At 38.9% G+C, this 19,640-nt stretch overlaps 1 protein-coding gene across 2 annotated transcripts in view; it reads left to right on the forward strand.

The window, feature by feature from the left end:
• The window catches only part of LOC137623243 (juvenile hormone epoxide hydrolase 1-like), a 90,500-nt gene extending 83,383 nt beyond the window's left edge, over positions 1–7,117 (forward strand). For both annotated transcript variants that reach the window (XM_068353986.1, XM_068353985.1), the window contains exons 8-10: positions 1,483–1,560; positions 1,856–1,960; positions 6,803–7,117. In XM_068353986.1, the coding sequence (XP_068210087.1) occupies positions 1,483–1,560; positions 1,856–1,960; positions 6,803–6,923 (304 nt within the window). In that variant the 3' untranslated portion in view covers positions 6,924–7,117. The remainder of the gene's footprint in view (positions 1–1,482; positions 1,561–1,855; positions 1,961–6,802) is intronic.
• The last annotated feature ends 12,523 nt before the right edge of the window (positions 7,118–19,640 follow it).

Below are 19,640 nucleotides of genomic sequence, written 5' to 3' on the forward strand. Positions count from 1 at the left end.
ACGTCCCCTGATTTTATGCCACATCCTTAAAATTATATTATGGATGAATCGCGCCAGGAGTTAGAATTCTGGAAACCTTCAGTTCATTTTTCTGGGAGTATCACTGTAGCAAATATCCCTTAGAAAGGCTACTTAAAGGAACCTTCCATCAGGATGACATGGCTATCTCACCCAAAAATAGATTATTTGCTTTGCTCAAAATACGTTTTATGGTTAAATTATATTCCTTTTCAGTTAAAGCATAAACTCTGAGAAAAAGCTCTAAGCTGATTATAGTTATTCCAAGTCAAATCATATTCGTTACCCTTCCAGAGATGATAGCCCTCCTGTGTCTCCAAGTAAGCACATCTACAATCATTGGACCATAGTTTGTCCTTCACTCGCTACATTTGTCTAGATTCTTATTCAAAGGAACAACAGGATCAACACTACCATATAATTGTGACCAATTCAAGCCCTAAAAATCACTCAAAATCAAATTCCATTCTGCTTAAGATTTCATATAAATTTTACATGAGTATGATACATCAGGGACAGGCTGATCAGTCTTCACTAGTAATGAAATCAAAACATGATCAGATGCCCCAATGGGAGAACCAACTTTATTTGTTATAACGCCAGAGTAGTCTGTGTATGCGAGGTCCAAGCAGTTATCAGACTCATGAGTAGCTTCACTTATGATTTGCTTACAGCCTGATGCAGAGGCAAAGTTTAAAGGTCTTAAACCATGGTGATCGGTAGGAGAAACAGAATTCAACTATTTTCTATGGTGAACATTGGAATCACCAACAAAGACAAAAGAGGTATTCTAGAAGTTTTATTCCAGCTGTGACCAAGTTGTGGAATAATCCTCCTAATCGGGTAGTTGAATCAGTAGAACACCAAAAGTTCAAACTTGCAGCAAAGGTTTTTATGTTGAACACGCTGACATGTCTTTTTATAGTTTATGTATGAAAGGTCTGTTTTAATGTTGTTACTGTTCGTAAGATATAGTTTCCTTTATTTCCTTTCCTCTTTTGGCTATTTTGCCCTGTTGGAGCCCTTGGTCTTATAGCATCCTGCTTTACCAAGTGGGGTTGTAGCGTGGCTAGAAATAATAATAATAAAATAATAATACTGTATCTGGTGTCATCCTAATCTTCAATTTCCTTCCCTAGCATATTGCTTTAGTAAAGACAAGTACCTTGTCTACTTTTAAGGTACCTAGCTTTAAGATTCTAGTACATGTTCAGAATTTTCAATACATTAACTGTCTAAAAAGCTCTCAGTATTTTTAACCAAAGGACTCTAGGGTGTGGACTTATGGATCAATGTGCCTCATCATTCTTCAGAGCTTCAGGATGCCAGAGCTATGCTTAATCTTTCAAGCATTATACTCTATAGGTTGCAAAGTTTGGACTAATTCATTCATTGGGCAGTCAGATTTAGAAGCTAATTTCTGGTAAATCTATTGACAGATATTTGTACTTCCTTCTACTACAGGTTTACAGGAAGTATAACGACCAGCATGCGATACTATGCCGAAAACTTCAGTCGGGGTAGTGCCTTCTTCATGGACATGTAAGTTATGGATAAAATTAAAATATATTTTTTTCTTAGATTAGTATTGAAACTGTCATATTTTGTTTTATATATTTATCGGTACTATATCAGAATAAGATTTCTATTTTGGTTTTTGCATTAGGCACCCCATACTGCAGAGTATTACAAGTCATTTTTGGACCTATTGCATTAGAATGCACGTACATTTTAAACAAAACTTTATTAATGATTACATTTACAGAGTTTAAGTCCCTTTTGGATGTTACATCTGTTACTACCAATACTAGTAATGATTTGAAGTCTCTCCTTTCAGGATACCAAGTAAAGTCCCAGCTGGTATAGCAGTTTTTCCCGAGGAGCTGTTCAACCAGCCAGAGAATTTAATTGCCCATAAATTCTATGACATCGTCACATACACGTAAGGATTATGCTTTTCGTGGATGTTTCACAATCAAAATGTCTCTTACTGACCATTATCCTTTTTACTCCACTAGAAAATTATTTTTGTTTTGTTTTTACCGCCATATTTAATCTTATCAATTTCACTTTCACCTTGTCTGGTACTGTTTACTTTGCCTTTATGCTATTTGATTTTCTGTTTCAGTTTCACAAAGATCTTTTTTGTTTCCATATTTCTGATACTGATGAGGAAAATATAGAAGTAATGAAAGTGAAACAAAGATGGTGATAACTATTAATGAATGGAAAGTGGTTATTTTGTGTCTTAGTAAATCAGCACATGGTACCAAATGTAACAGATGGGGTTGAGGGAGTAAACAAGGAAGAGAAAAAGTAGAGAACTATCTTGAGGTGAATGATTATTGTTAATAAAATGTAGAATGGTTATACACTGGAATCTACAGTAGGTACTGAAAGATTGATTGATTGATTGAAAGTTTTCTGGCATCCTGACATCTAAGGTCATTGACGCCGAGGTACTGAAAGAGCAGTGAAAAAATGTCACTATTTGCAACCGGGATGAAATGTAGATAGCTGGATCACTGGAAAATAAGAATATCCTATTAATGAAGGAGAGCAAAGATTTATGATAGTTACATAAATCCTGTACTACTTTGTGCTGCTAAAACACATGCATTGGTAAAGTAAATAGAGAATATTTTCGTAAGATGTGCTACAAAATGTTACGATTCGTGTCTAGGTGTCTAGGTTGAAGTTGTAAGTCATGTACTGTACAGTAATTGATAAGGGTCTGCTGTAAAGATGTGTTGTCCATAAACTTGATTTGAGAAGGAGAGGGAGGAAGAATTTTATTCAGTAAGGCAGTAGATATTGAAGTAACAGGGTTAAAACCCTTGGGACAGTCTAGGAAGTCAGGGGAAAAGAAAATAGCTAAATAACATTAATTTGTCACTTTAAGGTTTAGTTAGAAAAGTAGGTTTCAAGGTTTGATTGTAAGGTAGGTCTAGTTAATTTTAAGTCATCATATCATATTGCACCATTGTTCTACCCACTGGAGTGCTGTATTGTTTGTTGTTCTTATATTCATCTCTGAATAGGTGGGCCTTAGTGGGCAGCTACTTAAGACGTGATTCCTTGTTTGGATTGGCTCCCCGCAGGGGCATTCAGCACCATTTGTGTAACCAAATCTCTGAAGGTTATCTTCTGTCCCACCAGTTTTTGTTCTTCCTCTGTTCAGGGTGGCCCATTTCCTCCTGGTAAGGAAGAATCCACAGGGCAGGTCTTCACTATGGTTAGGGAGGCCATTGTTAGTGGTCGGACTCACTCTTCATTTATGCCGTCTGTATTTTGATAGGTCTGTGGTCTCCACTTCTTTCACTGTCATGAAGCTCTTGCATGATTTCCGTCAATGATTTTCAATGTCAGGATGCCTGAGATCTTCAAATTATTCATTCATTCTTCCCTGATTTCAGTCTTCTTGTTTTGTGATAGTTGTAAAGTAGGTAGGTTTCTGGCTTTGGCATCTTGATGGATGTCAGGTGTTGCAATGCTGACTAGTCTGTGCAAAGCGGGGAGGGGTGTTGCTCTCAGTGTACCAGTGATTAGTCAGCAGGCTTTATTTAGCTCATTATCCACTCTTTTGGCGTGGCTTGATCTTCCACACACAGGCACACAATATTCTTCAGTAGAGTAACTTGGTTCTAAGGCTGTTTGCTCTCAAGATTCTGCATCAGCTCCCCACTTGGTGGATGCCATTTTGCTGAGGTGGTTATTTCTGGTGATCACTTTTTTCCTAAGCTTGTTGACATGCTCCTTGAATGTCTGTGCTCTATCAAGAGTGACACCAAGGTAGACTGGATGTGAATGGTTTAGCAGTTCTTCGTTTTCCAATTTTAATTTCAGTTTTGTGTATGCCTGATGGTTGTTAAGGTGGAATGGGCATACCTGGGTTTTCATGGTGTTTGCCTGAAGATGCCATTTTTTGCATTTGTCTGAGACAGATGGTAATGTCCTTGGCAGTCTTTCTTCAATGGTTTTAAAGGACTGTGATTGTGTTGCAATGCAGAGATCATCACCATATATAAATCTCCTGATGTCCTGAAGTTGTAGTTGGTCATTTGTGTAAATTTTATATAATAATGGAGCTAGTATGGAGCCCTGCGGGAGACCATTTGTCTGATTCATCCACCTACTCATGTTGCCATCCATTCCATAAAGGAAGATCTATCGTCTAAGAGTAGTCTAATGATGTGTATATTGGTAGGGTTTTAGGTCATTTGGGCTACCTTGAAGAGAAGAGCTCTGTGGTTGACTATGTCCGAGGCAGCTGTAAGGTCGACAAACACTGCCTGTAATTTGCTTGATGTCATATCCATCCTTTATAAATAAAATTAGGTTCAAAACCTGACTACAGCATGATCGTTCAGATCGAAACCCTGCTTGGTCGAAGTGAGTTGCTCCTGGATGGTGTGCATTAGGTAGGATATTACCATGTGTTCATAGAGCTTGTATGTGATGCAGGGCAAGGATATTGGTCAATAGCTCTTAAGTGAATTTGGATCTTTACCAGGCTTGAGAGCCACAACTCTTGCTCTTCTCCATATTCTAGGGATTTGATATGTTAATACACATTTATTGAAATAAGTAAGAAGCCGAGTTATAGCCTTGTCTCCAAAATGCAGAATCGTTTTGACTGCAATTTCGTCTAGACCAGCAGCTTTCTCTGACTTCTATAGCCCACCTCTGTAAGAGTCGAGCTAGACTCTTTGGGTTGGTAAATATTCTCCTTTTTGATAATAATGATAATTTCCTGATTTCATGTGTTTTATAGCTGATTGTGATTCATTCATGGTAAATTGTTCAAATGTATCATCACCCTGTCACATGATGCATTGCATTTCTTGCTTCATTTTCTTCAGGTATCCCCATTCTTAGTGTTGGTTGTTGGTCTTTCCATTGATTAGAAGTATACATTTGTAATTCTAGCATTTCTACCATATCAATGTTTAAATTCAAAATTTGCACTATTTATTATTCCGCCCTTCTTTATTATACTTTATTATACGAATATACAATTCCATTTATTTTCAGGCTGAAAATCTCATTTATATGTGTATGTGTATATGTATATGTATGCATATGTATATACTTGTGTATATGTATGTGTACATTTAGTTTATCTATATCAATATTTACTTTTTATAAATTTTTTTAATTGAAGATATTATTTTATTGTATTATTGCCCGAAGAGCTCTGCTCCACATGGGCTTGGACCGAATCTTTTTTGTAAATTTTTTGTATGTAAATATGTTTTTGTCCAATAAACATTATTATTATTATTAAGTTGATGGACTACTTCATTAGGAGTAACTGCTGCTATTCCTGCTGTGTGCCAGCCTTCTGTTAACCTTTTTTATGGTGCTCCAGTCCTTTTCATTGTTATGGGTCATGTCGATGTTTGTGATGGTTTCTTGCTAGGGTTCACATCTTTCATGGCTTAATGATGATAACAAGTCCTCTCCTAGGTCCATCGTGTTTTTTAAGAAAGAATCAACATAAGGGCCAGTATGTACTCTTGATTTGTTTGTTTTGATCCAGATCAGGAAAGTACAAATCTCTACAGCCTCTTGGAATGTTTTTTCTTTGCAGTTCTTATTGCGAGCAACTAGCGCTCTTCATATTGCTCTGGGTCAGGAATGATGTTTACAATTTAATTTTCCATATTGGATATAAAACCTTCCCAATCAGCCTTTGGTACTGCAATTTGACCTGGGATTTCGAAATTTTGTTTTGCGCTGTTATATGACTGGTTTTATGTTAATAGCCACTTGTCAGTGTTGGGATTTTGGTATTGGGCCATGATTGTTCTTGAGAACGATTGGCGGAGTTTTGCCAAGGCAAATGCCAGCCCGAATTGTATTCCCTCCTCCATCCTGAACTCTAAAAATTGGTGTCCTCGTTTGCATCATCACAGTTTGTGCCATCATAACCTCATACAGTGTTGTGGCTATTGAAGTCCCCTACCACGAGACATAGTATACTATAAAGTATATTAATCTGGGGCTGTGAGGAGCAGCAGGAAGGGTTTTGTAAACTGGAATTATGTTAAAGTGTTTAGTTTCCACGCATAGGATTCAGTCCATTCTTTGATAGGTTTCTACTCTGAGGCTGATAATTCTGAGCTTACACATCTTGCCAAGAGGCCAATGGTTTATCCTATATCACCTCTTGGGTTGAGTGGGTTGCTTCTCATAGCAATTGATCTCTAATAGTTTAGATGAACAGGGGCACTGTGTGAAGTTTATGTGTAGCTGTTCAAGAATTGGTCTATAAATGTATAAAGTAAGGATAGACTAGATTATATAATGCTTTGGTTGGGATGTTAAAGTTGAATTGCATTAATAAAGTCAATGTAAGTTTTACTATCTAAGAAAGGTTAGATAAATTGGACTATATAAGGAAGAAGGTAGATTATGTTTTAGTTTATGTGAGTTACGATCAGGCTAGGTGATGTAAGATAGGGCTAAATTAAATCCTTCATGGTTATGTTATGGTAGAATAGGCAAGTTTATATTAGTGTAAATAACTCTAGGATATATGTACAGTATAAGAATAGATTATTTTAGGTTAGGCACATGGCTTCCTTTATGCTCTTTGAATTCCCCAAGGAAAAAATGTAATAGCTCTAGAACCTGTGGGAATTGATAATCATTGTCTGACATGCTCTTATGACTATTGCTATCCCTACAATGCTGAATTTAGAACATTTCTTGCTTGTCTAGTCTACTTCCCTAGTCTTCCAGAATGACTTGTGTTCAGTACTTTGTACCTTCATTTCAGAGACCATCCTGTTGGGGGTCACTTTGCTGCTATGGAGCGTCCTCAGTTGCTGGCTGCTGATGTCCACAAGTTTGTTTCGGCTGTTGAGAAAAGGAGTCGAGATGTAGGCAGTGGAGCTTAGTTTTGTTTTTTATCAGGGAAAAAAAATGAAGTAGAATTACTTGAGTTTTTTGCCGTAATTTGACGTTTATGAAAATGGAAAAATAATTTTCTTCAACGAGAAAATGGTAATAAAGAATTATGATAGAAATTTTTTTATTGTAATTTACATTTTTTTAAATGAATAATAAATGAGAAGTAAAATTTGTTAACAGAGATGAACTTTGTTTTTCAGAAAACAAAACTTTTTATCATTACTATTGTTATTACTGTACTTTGTTGTTACTTTTATTATTAATATTATTATTTTGAGAAGTGAATGAAGAAACAGAATCCACCTTAGGGCTTTGTACAGTAGTGGTAATGTTGGACATTACTACCCAGATCCTTACTGTCCTTGTGAGCGGAGAATTGATTGTCTAGTTTGGACCACTGGTCTTCCTGTTGAATCCTGATCATGCATGGTTTTGGTTTAGCTTGGTTATATGCATATTTACAGTATTTGACATTGTATGATGGCTCAATTACTTTTCCCTTGTCTGTACAGCTTGTGAATATTCTACTCTTAGATGAATATTTTTAAATTTTATAAAATATCTCAAATGTGAAGGTAATTGCTTTGAGTTTTGTGATAATCTTTATAATTTTCCTTATTAACATCATGGTTTTTATTTGTGCATATTCTTTGGTTAGATGCCAATTAAGGTCATGTAAATTGCCTAGCAAGTTATTACACAGTAGTATGTCTTAAAAGAATATGAAGATAGTAAAGCACAAGGTCTTCCTGGTAGAGTATTGCATTCCACGTACATGTCCTCTTCGGAAATGTTGGCTGGCTAGTTTAATTGGGGTGCCACGGATATCAGGTTGAGTCTTCCTAAGACTATTGGTAGGGCTCCCACTCTGAAAATCCAGGAAAACGAGAAAAAAAGTGTTTCTCTTCTGAATTCAGTTTGTAGTGGTGTTATTAATCTCAATTTCTGTTTTGTGCAACCAAAATTAAATAAGGATAGAAGGGTAGCACAAAGAGATTGTCATTATACAGTAGGGACTGAGGTTACAAGTTACTTTGAATACACTATGAGAAAATTGGGATACGAGGAAGAAAATTCAAATTTGGTTACAAGTATTGCATCAGTCTGCAAGCAAAATATTTTTCTCTGTGTGGATATTTTTTGTGGACAGTATTATCTAGATTTTTTGTCTGTTTCCTCTTCAATTGCACAAGAAATTGTCTTATTGAGAAACTTTTAAGATTTTAGGTGATCAATCTCTTATGAAGAAATGTTTTAATTCTTTCATCCTACCTTTTTCAAGTATTATTCTCCTGCCTGATTTTCAGCTCCTGACTCTCACCTTAATTTGTTGGACAAATACTTCCAGTCTCTTTAATTATTTCATATTCTTGATTCTATGAGACTCGTTCAGTTAGTTCTTTATTCATATTGCATGATATCTTTTATAATTCAGACCATTCATTGCTTTAAGATTTTCCCAGAGTGTACCATCCTGTACGTAGTACTCGGTATGCAGTTAATTCTAACAATCTTGCCTTATCCATCATAAGGCTCAGCACTGCACAGTATTCTAGATGTTTTATTCCAGCTGTGACTACTGTAGATTGTGGAATGATATTACTAATGGGACAGTTGAATCTGAGTTCCAGAAGTTCAAACTTAGAGTGAATGTTTATAGCTTGAATAGGCTGATGTAAGTCTCTCTTCATATATATATATATATATATATATATATATATATATATATATATATATATATATATATATATATATATATATATATATATATATATATAAATATATATATATATATATATATATATATATATATATATATATATATATATATATATATATATATATATATATATATATATATATATATATATATATATGACAGGTCTATTTTTAACATTGTTACGGACATTAAGCTATTTTATATTCTTTATTCATTACTTCTCGTATAGCATATTTATTTCTTTAATTCCTTTCCTCACTGGGTTTTTTATCCCTCTTGGAGCCCTTTTGCTTATAGAATCATGCTTTTCCAATTAGGGTTATAGCTTATCTAATAATAATAATAGTAATGATGATAATAATAAAAATAATAACAATAGCACAAAATGCACAGAGAGCAGTTATGTGATACCCAGCCACATAGTGTTCGTGCCATGTACACGTAATTTTTACGTTTTGTTTCGCATTAGCTTGTGCCCCTCCCCCTTTGCTTGGACTCTAATTCTTCCACTCTCTTAGCAGCACTCATAAAAGCATCATCTGGTAACCTACACGTGTCTTTGGAACTGGTCTTTTAGAGTTGTGACTGCTATAGATACATTTTGTGCTGTGTTGTAAAGCTAATAGTACTGTATCATGACAATGGCCCCCAAGTCCCAAGATGATCAAGAAAGACGGTAAGGAGATGATTACTATAGAAATTAAAAAAAGGAATATGTCGTGAAATATGAACAAGGTATGAACGTATAGACCTGGCAAAAAATGTACACTTGTAAAACATCCACAATTTGCATAACTCTTGAGAAGAAGGACGGTATCGAGTCAATTGGTGTTGTGAAAGGAGTGATGACATGGACAAAATAATGGCCATGTTGAAATGTTGCTGCTTATCTGGATTAATGAGAAGCAGTTAGCAGGAAATAAAATTAGGCCTACTGAAAATGTGAAGAAGCAAAGGTATTGTATGCTAAGCATGTGGAAAATGAGCAGATAAGTCCATGAGAAATGATTTAGGAATCACTCTGATTTCCAGACACGACCCTGGAAAATAGATTGCTAACACTTTCACGTATCATAGACCAGAGAAACGCAGTGAACATGGTTTGCCAACCATACACACATTGAAGTTTAAAGAATTCTCTATATTTAGTATGTCAAAGTGACATCACCGTGATGTTCAGACATACTTCTGGACAGAGAATAGTAATTACCAATAAAGTGTGCTTGCACCAATTATGTTGACAAAGACAGTAATGCAAAATGGGTCAGGGGGAGCAGTACCATTCTGTAAAGGTTAAGGGTTCTAAGGACTACTGGGACGTGATACTCTAGAACATTCAAATAATCTATTGACACCAATAATAATTACGTTTGATTTTTTGTTTAACCGACACAAAAATCAAAATGACCTTAATGAAAATTGGATTCTAAGCAAATACTGTAAAAAAATACACAGTGGAAAGTTAAAATAATATAGAGCTAGGATTAAGAATATGATTGTTTCATCAAATAACATAAACATGTTTTTCACAAATAAGGGCTACGTTCAATTAAATAATGGGGAAAATGTGAGAGAACACAAAACCTCTTGAGACATGCTGCAAATAGTTTTAGTCTGACAAAATATTTGTCTTTCCTAACTAAACGTGCCTGATTATGTAACTGGGAATTAGTAAAGTTTGTAGAATACAATGTTCATGCAGTATAGTGTTTGTACATTTTACTTTTAGACGTCTATATGTCTCTATTTGGGCTCGAGCCATGTCGTCCTGATGGAAGTTTCTCAATGGCAGCTTCTACTTAAGATATTTCTGCGAGGGATATACAGTACCTGAGAAATTTTACCATGTTTCCTACTTTTGTCATATCTGCATATTTTCGTATTTCTCCAGGAGCAGCCATCGCATGACTCAAGACATCACACTGAGAATTAGGAGGGGATGAAAAGTAACGGGTGGGCCATCAGGAATCAGGACGACATGGCTCTCACCCAAAATTAGATTTATCCTATGACAAAATCTGTTTTTTGGGCTCAAGCCATGTCATCCTGATGGAAGTGTACCAGAGAATTATTATTCTCATTTGTGGCCCGGAGAGTTTTGACCCTTTATGCCCCATAGACATAATCATACTTCTTTTAGCAGTGGTAACTATGGTACCAAGGTATGGTGCAAGCGATGTTTGTAAAACGTAGGAGCAAAAGAAATCAACATTACTGTCTCACTCACTGTGAAGATCTTTGTCTCCAGTAAATGAAAAGACCAAAGTCTATAAAAGGAGTGTTAAAAATTGCAGTACACTACTTTTATTTTGTACAGTAGGTCCAATGAAAGGAAATGCAAAAATTAACGACAGTCTTTTATTGTTTCCAAAGATTCATAAATGTAACAGTAATCAATTGTAACATTATAGACAGTAGATACATATGGAAAACTTATATGATAGAGTAGTAAAATAGTAACACTCATAACATAAAGGAAAAAATATCACCTTTTGACTCTTTACAATATTAAACAGTTCTTTGAAAAGAGGAACTTGAGTCCCCATGCACAATGTAGAATGAGAAGTCCCAACTATACAGTCTATAAGAGTCCATATACAATAAAAGCGTATCTTTCTAACTTCTTTTTTAACCCTGGATAGGTACGGTGGGTCGTTTGCGACCCCGAGCGTCAAAAAAAACAGGTTTTTCTCACGTGACTCACCCCTGTGACTGAATTTGTGGGTGATCGACCTGCAGGAGGTGTCTCCCCTACACGCTCTAGTAGTGTCCAGATGTGCATTGCTGTAGCTGTACTCCTTCCCCGATTTCTGAGACGCGTCGGGGTCGTTCGCGTCCGAGTTTACCCTTCTGAGGTAGTTTGCATAATTATCAAAGTTATTACGTATTATGAAATTGTTGTAGAATGGTGCAACTTGTATAGGTTATCAGTTGTGGAAAGTCTTGGTGGATTGTTTGGCTACCATGTGCATGTTTTTTTTTTTTTAGTTAAAATGTCGTTCATCACCACGAGGACCATTTTACCGCGAGTGCCCCTTTTTCATTTTTTTTCATTTTTTTGCCAAGTCATTTTTCCGTAAGATATTGCCAAATAGTGTCGTAAAACTTTTGCTTGTTTAGTGTTGGAAAGTGTGTCTAGATGATCTGGCTACCCATGCATGACTTTGTTTTTGTCAGATACGACGTAGTTATTGGTATATTGGGTATTTAACTGCGGTTACCAATTTCTGTTTTTTTTTCAATATTTGTAAAAATTACTACGTAGTAAGGAATTGCCGTATATTATTCATTTTTTTTTCATGTTTATGTGTTAGAAAGTGTGCCTTGATGGTTGGGCTAACACGTGCATGTCTTTTTTTTTATCTGAGATGTCGTATATTAGAATGTCGGGCATTTTACCGCGAGTGTCCCTTTTTAATTTTTTTTAATTTTTTTGCCAAGTCATTTTTCCGTAAGATATTGCGAAATAGTGTCGTAAAACTTTTGCTTTTTTAATGTTGGAAAGTGTGTCTAGATGATCTGGCTACCCATGCGTGATTTTGTTTTTGTCAGATACGACGTAGTTATTGGTATATTGGGTATTTAACTGTGGTTGCCAATTTCTGTTTTTTTTTCAATATTTGTAAAAATTTACTACGTAGTAAGGAATTGCCGTATATTATTGATTTTTTTTTTCATGTTTATGTGTTAGAAAGTGTGCCTTGATGGTTGGGCTAACACGTGCATGTCTTTTTTTTTTTATCTGAGATGCCGTATATTAGAATGTTGGGCATTTTTCCGCGAGTGCCCCTTTTTATTTGTTTTGCATTTTTTTGCTTAGTCATGTTACCGTAAGGAATTGGCAAGTAGTGTCGCAAAACTTATATTTTTATAGTGTTGGAAAGTGTTTCTAGATGATCTGGCTACCCATGCCTATTTTTTTTTTTAGCCAGATATGGCGTATATATAAGTATGTGTTCGATTTTCCTGTGATTGCCATTTTTTCGTTTTTTCCCATTTCTTTCAAAATTACTACGTACTAAGGAACTATCACAGAGTAATATTTCATTTATATGTTTATTTGTCGGAAAATATGCCTTGATGGTTTGCCTAGCACGTGGCTGAAATTTTTTTTTTTCTGAAATACCGTATATTAGAATGGCCATTTTTCCACGAGTGCCCCTTTTTATTTGTTTTGCATTTTTTTGCTTAGTCATGTTACCGTAAGGAATTGGCAAGTAGTGTCGCAAAACTTATATTTTTATAGTGTTGGAAAGTGTTTCTAGATGATCTGGCTACCCATGCCTATCTTTTTTTTAGCCAGATATGGCGTATATATAGGTATGTGTTCGATTTTCCGGTGATTGCCATTTTTTCGTTTTTTCCCAATTCTTTCAAAATTACTACGTACTAAGAAACTATCACAGAGTAATGATTCCTCTAGATGTTTATTTGTCGGAAAATTTTGTTTACTTTTTTTTTGATTGAATATCATCAAATTTTTTTAGCTAAAATATTGTTTTACATTTTTTTTTTCGATTTTATTTCCCTTCAAAAAAAATTTTTTGGGTCAGAATTTTAATTTTATAGTCGTAAAATAATCGACAATTATCCAGCAACCCACCATACAATTTTTATGCATATCCAATAATAATTAGATTAGTAAATAACACCTTGAAATTGACATACCCTTCCTACATTTCAAGTGGCAGATTAGGGAGTCTGAGTCAGTGTGGTTGGCGGCCATTTTGTGGACATATCCGAAGCGTAAGCTGCCCTATCTATATATATTCTTGGTCCCTATAGAATTTGTGATATTTTGGTATATTTTTACCTGCATAAATATCATATTATATATTAAATATATGTATTTTTTTACGAAATTTCCAAGTACTCAAAAAATTACCTTTAGATATGGCCCCTGATATAAATGTAATTTACAAAATAATGAAGATTTTTTTACATATTTCTATTTTAGGATAACATATGTTTATTCCCTAAAAAAATTAGCCACTTCCTATTTCATTTGGGTACCCAAAAAAATTCATGAAATTTGGACCATTTTTTTTGGCCAAAAAAAGTTACCCTTTTTTTCTCATTTCAGATCTTCACCTCCATGGGTCTGACTTCATCCAAAATACATCAAGATGTGTCCTAAACATTCAAGAATCAATTCCTAAAAGGATTTGTGTATATATGTATAAACTTTTTTTTTATGATTTTTTATGTCAGGTCTTTTTTTTTTCTACTTAATTTTTTTAAATATTTATAATAAAAAGTTTTTCTGCAGATGAGTAGTATTTATCTTTACAGTTGTTTTAAGCATTCATTGAAGTTTTTTTTGGCAAAAGAAAAAAGGAGGTTACTGCAAAAACTGATTTTTCAAGAATTTTTTTTGGCGTCGGGGTCGTTCGCGTCCGAGTATACCCTTAAAGGGGTGTCCGAGGACCGTACCTATCCAGGGTTAAACTCCATCTATAATAACTGAGCATAATTTCGGGCCAAAAATTATCCCTTGTCACATTTCTTTTTATCCTAATCTTTTTGTCTTTCTCTTTTAATTTATATATCATCTTGGCATCATCTTTGCCTAACATTTTACACAATTCATTAATGCCGTCTTTCTAGCATAAGTAATCAAAACTTTTTTTTGGGCTCAGTCCATGTTGTCCTGATGGAAGGTTCCTTCAGTAGCTTCCTTAGGGTATATTTGACTACAGTAGATATTCCCAGAGAATTAAACTAAAGGTCTCACAGAATTCTAACTTCTGGCACGAGTACCCATAAGGTTTCCCTTTAGGATATCGTATAATAACAGGGGACGTATGCTTGACACGCCACATAGCTATCTGCACCCCACATAGCGTTTACGCTTTGAGGGGGAAGTGTGGCAAGTTATGGGAGGAGCCGTTACTAAGTTCTCCTCCTCCGTTATTGTTACGGTACTCGGTGACGTCATAACCGCTGCCATGTTGGCTGCCATTCTGGTTTACATCACTGTTGCATGCCTTCCTCATTCCTTCACTCGTAGCGTCTTTGACCATGTGTTTTTTCCCAGTTATTCGCTATTGGTTTCATCATGTCGCATTATTCAGCCTCGCCTTCTTCTGGAAAGTTGAGTACCATATTCTTGTATTGTATAAATCAGCTCTGGCCGTAAAGTAACGGCATTTTATCTTAAGATACCGTGTTTTGTGGCGGAGCTGTTGCCTTAACCGGAGGCGTCTTGACGCGGACACTTTTGTTCGCATCGCATGCTTTATTTAGTTGGCCAGAACAACCTTCCCTTTTTCATAACTAATTATCAGTATTAGTTATTTAGTCTTCATTGCCAGGAATTAGTTATATTATGCCGATAGTATTCATTTTTGGCGAGTGTAGGTAGCCGAATTCACGTGCTAGATTGCTAGCCTAGCCCCTAGGCTCAATAGCCTAGGCGTTTTAGTTTACTGTACTTTCATGCATGATATAATAAGTGTTTCTAGTGTTAATTTAAGAAATGAAGATGTTAGGTATTTATACATATAAGATTCAGTGATTGCACATGTTTTTTCCTCCTTTTAGGAAGTATACAAGGGGTTTCGATGATCTTGGTAGTCGACTCCCTCGTCCCTAACCTAACACTTTGGGCTTTTGTGTACTTTCTCGTCTCCCCGGTTACCTTCGTACTAAGGTAATCTCTCCTCCCTCTGAGGTAGCCTAGGTTACATCCTAGCCCTCCTTACCTTGAATCGAATTCAAGTGAGGTTAGGCTAGGATTTTCTTTCCCCACCCATAGCCATAGTTCATGAGCTTTGAGTTTGTGACAGAACCTCAGAGTACCAGTCGTTTGCCCCCCAGCTACCCCATTAGGCGAATTTTGGTTCCCGCTGGTTGGCAAAAGGGGGGGGGGGCGGGGCTCTGCCCTTCCCCATAGACCACACCTGGTAGGGTTACGACCCTTCCTCCCTGTGGCCTAGCGACTTGTCCTACACCTGCCTTACCCGGACTATGGGATATGTTCCCCTAGCCTAGGTTAGGCAGGCCCTGGGATTCTGTTTCTTTATAGTTTAGGACGGTACGTCCACGCTGCTCCTTCACTGTACTAACCTACCTAGGCTGGAGAAGAAAGAGAAACACCCCCCCCCCTGGGGTGTCGGCGAGGGCTCACGCCTTCCCCTACACTCCTTCTCAGGACCCTCTTTCCTCCCCCCCTGTCCTTTGGTGATGACCTAGCCATCACACTTCTGTCCACCGTCCTACAACTCGACCGAGTGCCGGCGGGTTGTGGGGTCGGCCCAGTCCTTTTGTTGGTTAGTCCGAACTGCTAGGCTTCCCGCATATAGCTGAACTAGGGGATAGTATACGACAGGTCGGTCTGCCGGCGGAAGACCTCACTATCTTAGAGTGTTTTTCGGTCCTCCCTTGGGCCGCCACCCGCAACTCTAGCCGACTGCCGGCTCTGTTGCGGCTGGATGGAAGCTTGCCATTCTCTCCCTTCCATTTGAACCCTCCTTCCGGAAGAAGATGAGGTTAGGGTAGTGAGCTACCGCCCTTCCCTCCTCCTTCCTCTATACTTTCTCTTTATCTCAATCAGTGCCGGTCCACTGTCACACTACTCTGCCGGCAACAGCCGTCAGTTTAGACCTGGTATCCTCTCTGTCTCACAGATTGAAGTCAGGGTCGGAGTACCTAAAGCCGGTTGCCTGCCGACTGCCGGGGGCCGCCGACATGCCAGCGATCTCCCATCATCCTGAGGTTTTGCCCCTTCTCTGCCACAGACTGATAGCTGGGAGGGGTTCTCCCTCAACTGGAGATTCGCCGGCGGCCGGTGTGCTTCCGACATGCCAGCGTGCTGTCGGCGCCACCTAATCATATAACATAAGTGGACTGTCACTTCTACCCTGCCGGCAATGCGCCGGCAGTGTCTATTGTATAGCTATATACGATAGCCAGTACATCTATGGTATAATACCTACCCTAGTCAGAAAACTATGGTGTATAGATTTGCAGTAAATACTTTTTTGGGCTCAAGCCATGGCGTCCTGATGGAAGGTTCCTTTTTGGTAGCTTCCTTGGGTATATCGCTACTAAATATTCCCAGAGAATTTAACCACAGGTTATCACAGAATTCTAACTTCTGGAGTGAGTATCCTAAAGGTTTCCCTTTTAAGACATCGTATATCAACAGGGGACGCATGTATTAACGCGCCACATAGCTATCTACACCCCAAACAGAGTTAACACTTCGGTGTGTAGGGGCCGAGAATAGCTGGGAGCCGTTCCACAGCTAATCTCGTTCGTGGCTACTTTTGATACTCGAGACGTAAACAAACGGGCGCCATTGCTAAATGACGTCACGTCCGTCGTCATCCTTCTGCTAGTAGCTTGCCTTACTTAGACGGATTTTCCCTACGCTCTTTTCATCAACCTGCATCTTCGTCATGTCGCTACCTTCGGCCTCGCCTTCTTCTGGAAAGTTGAGTACAAGGTTCCAGTATTGTTTAATTAAGCTCTGACTGTAAAGTAAATTTTACTTTTCGAGATATTTGATGTTTTGTGGCAGAGCTGTGCCTCGACCGGACCCGCCATTTTATGGCGTTGCTGTTGTTTGCATGCCTTATTAAGTTACCCTCAACAGCGTTTTTTCCGGCCTCTTTAACTAATCGATACTATTAGTTATTTAGTCTTCATAGCTAGGAACTTTTATATCGTGTTTTGACGCCTTTTTATCGGTCATCGACTGACCCCATACCAGTTGGCTACTATAGCCCCTAGGCCAGAGCGCCTATATCAGTGTTCATGCATGATATTTATCAGTGATCCTAGGTTAATTATGAAGATAGTGGCATTATTTTACAATACTTTTGACTGTGATGCAAGTGTTTTCGCCTTCAGGGACCATATAAGGGACAGGTTAGATAGTAAGTCTTTCTAACCTAACCTACACGTAGGACCCCTATATGCTTCCTTCATCCCCTGCCTTAGGGCATCCCCTCTGCATAACCTTGCTCACCCTACCACGTAAGGGGTTCAAGCTCTTATCAGAGTATTATATCGCTTCTCTGTCCTCCCTAAGGGAATGATTCCCCCTTAGGGTTGCGTCCGAGAATGAGGAACGACTAGTCCTTCCTCTATTGCTGGGGTTAGGTCTCCGACCATCCTTGCAATAGCGATACGTCTTCCATCCTTCCTAGTTCAGGATGTAACATCCCTGCTCTAGATTAGGTTTTGGAGGGGTTTGTTGTGTACCTTGCTGAAACGATACCCATGCATAGTTTTCAGACAAGCTGCCTTACCTTAGGCTAGGGAGTGTCCTCCCTTCCTCGGTGGCCGCTCTGGTACAGAACCTCCTCCACAGAAGACCCTTCTCTTCTCCCCTCCCCACCTATCTCTTGTATGGCCTAGCCTATACTTAGGTTAGTCTATACACATCTGTCCCCTGTCCTAAAACTCCTCCTTAGGGTGGAGTGTTAGGGCTACCTTGAGCTCCTATGTACAGTCCGCTCTGGTACATATACCCTTCATAGTGTCCTATGGGGTTAGCCACTGGATTCGTTTTGTCTGCAGGGGTCCCCCTCCCCCCCTCTTGGGTGTTCCCTAGCCCTCCCTTGGGCTACCTTAGCTCCCGGTCCTCTGCGGCCCCTGCTTCTGGGTGATAGGGCTAGTCTCTATCATGGGTACACCCTCTCAGGTGGGATGTCTTGGGGTCCGTGGCCGGACCCCCTACATCCCTCCTTCTGTCTCTTTCACTATTCTGGTGCCGGTCCCTTGCCCCCTCCACTGTCGGCGATACCCACCTCCTACCTTGGTGACTTATCCCTTACCTCTGGGCCGCCAGTCCTCCGTGTGCCGGGGGACTTCCGCCTACCGCCGGCTTCCAGCCGATGGCCTCCCCCTCCTTCCTCATAGCTTTGGTCGTCCGTCCACCGGCCGGCCCCCGGTTCTGCTATAACCACCCTTGTCCCTGTCACCAAGCCGGCTACCTACGTCTGCCGGAGCCTCCGCTCCCTGCCGGCGGCCGCCACCCTGGTATTGCTCTTGACTTCTATATTGTCTTCCTTAATGCCAGAAACTCTGCTGGAGCGGCCTCCGGCGTGCCGGCGGTCTGCCGGAACCTTCCGGAGGCGTCAAGACGACTTGCACCCCCTTCTACTAGCTATCATCTGATATTGATAGCCCTACACTGCAACCAGATGACTTGTTTACGTAAATGGATCGGTATTTTATTACCGTTCTATTAGTAATCATGCTGTCTTCTTGCATATCATAGATTTCCAGCATGCTGTATGTATCTTAGCACGGCTGGTTGCCGGAAACCGTTACCCTATGGGATCCTCTAGTCCCCAATTCTGGAACTGAGTGGCCTCAGTCCTAGCCTTATATCCTTGACAATTTCCAATAGAATTCCCACTGCCCTACGGGCATTCTATGTTGAATTCTATCCTGTGCCTTCGGTCACTTCGGATTGTCCATGGATGAAGGTTACGGTAACCAGCCAGGCGAGATACACGGAGTATGTACCTATCCTCCTCTCTCAGCCCATCCTCTGTGCATCACACCTATTGTCAAGTTAAAATTAATGATTAATATTTAACTTTAGTTTAAGAGTCATTCTTATGACCCCCCCATACTCATATTCTCTTTCTTTTACAGGAGGAGCAGATGAAGTGTGACCACGGCTTCTGTGCAGTGAAGCGCCCGCACTTCTACGGGCATACGGCGTGTAGGACCCACGCCCCTTGTGCCAACAAGAAAGGGGATCTGAAGTTCTGGGATCCGCAGAACTGTTTGGTCTGCCAGGATCGCCTGGTCGATGCTTTTCATAACCCTCCCTCAGTGGAGATCAGGGACGCTTCTCGGGATAAGCTACGCAAGTGGGTGCGTGGCTTCCAGAAGAACGCCACTGGACCATACATTGCCACTGAAGATATGAGATCCTTATTGTTCCCAAAGGCCTCCCCTGATTCTGTGGTATCCAAAGACCAGATCCCCACCGTCCAGATCACGGTGGAACCCAACGTAG

The sequence above is a fragment of the Palaemon carinicauda genome, chromosome 30 (assembly GCF_036898095.1).
Source record: "Palaemon carinicauda isolate YSFRI2023 chromosome 30, ASM3689809v2, whole genome shotgun sequence".
NCBI classification, from domain to species: Eukaryota; Metazoa; Arthropoda; class Malacostraca; order Decapoda; family Palaemonidae; genus Palaemon; species Palaemon carinicauda.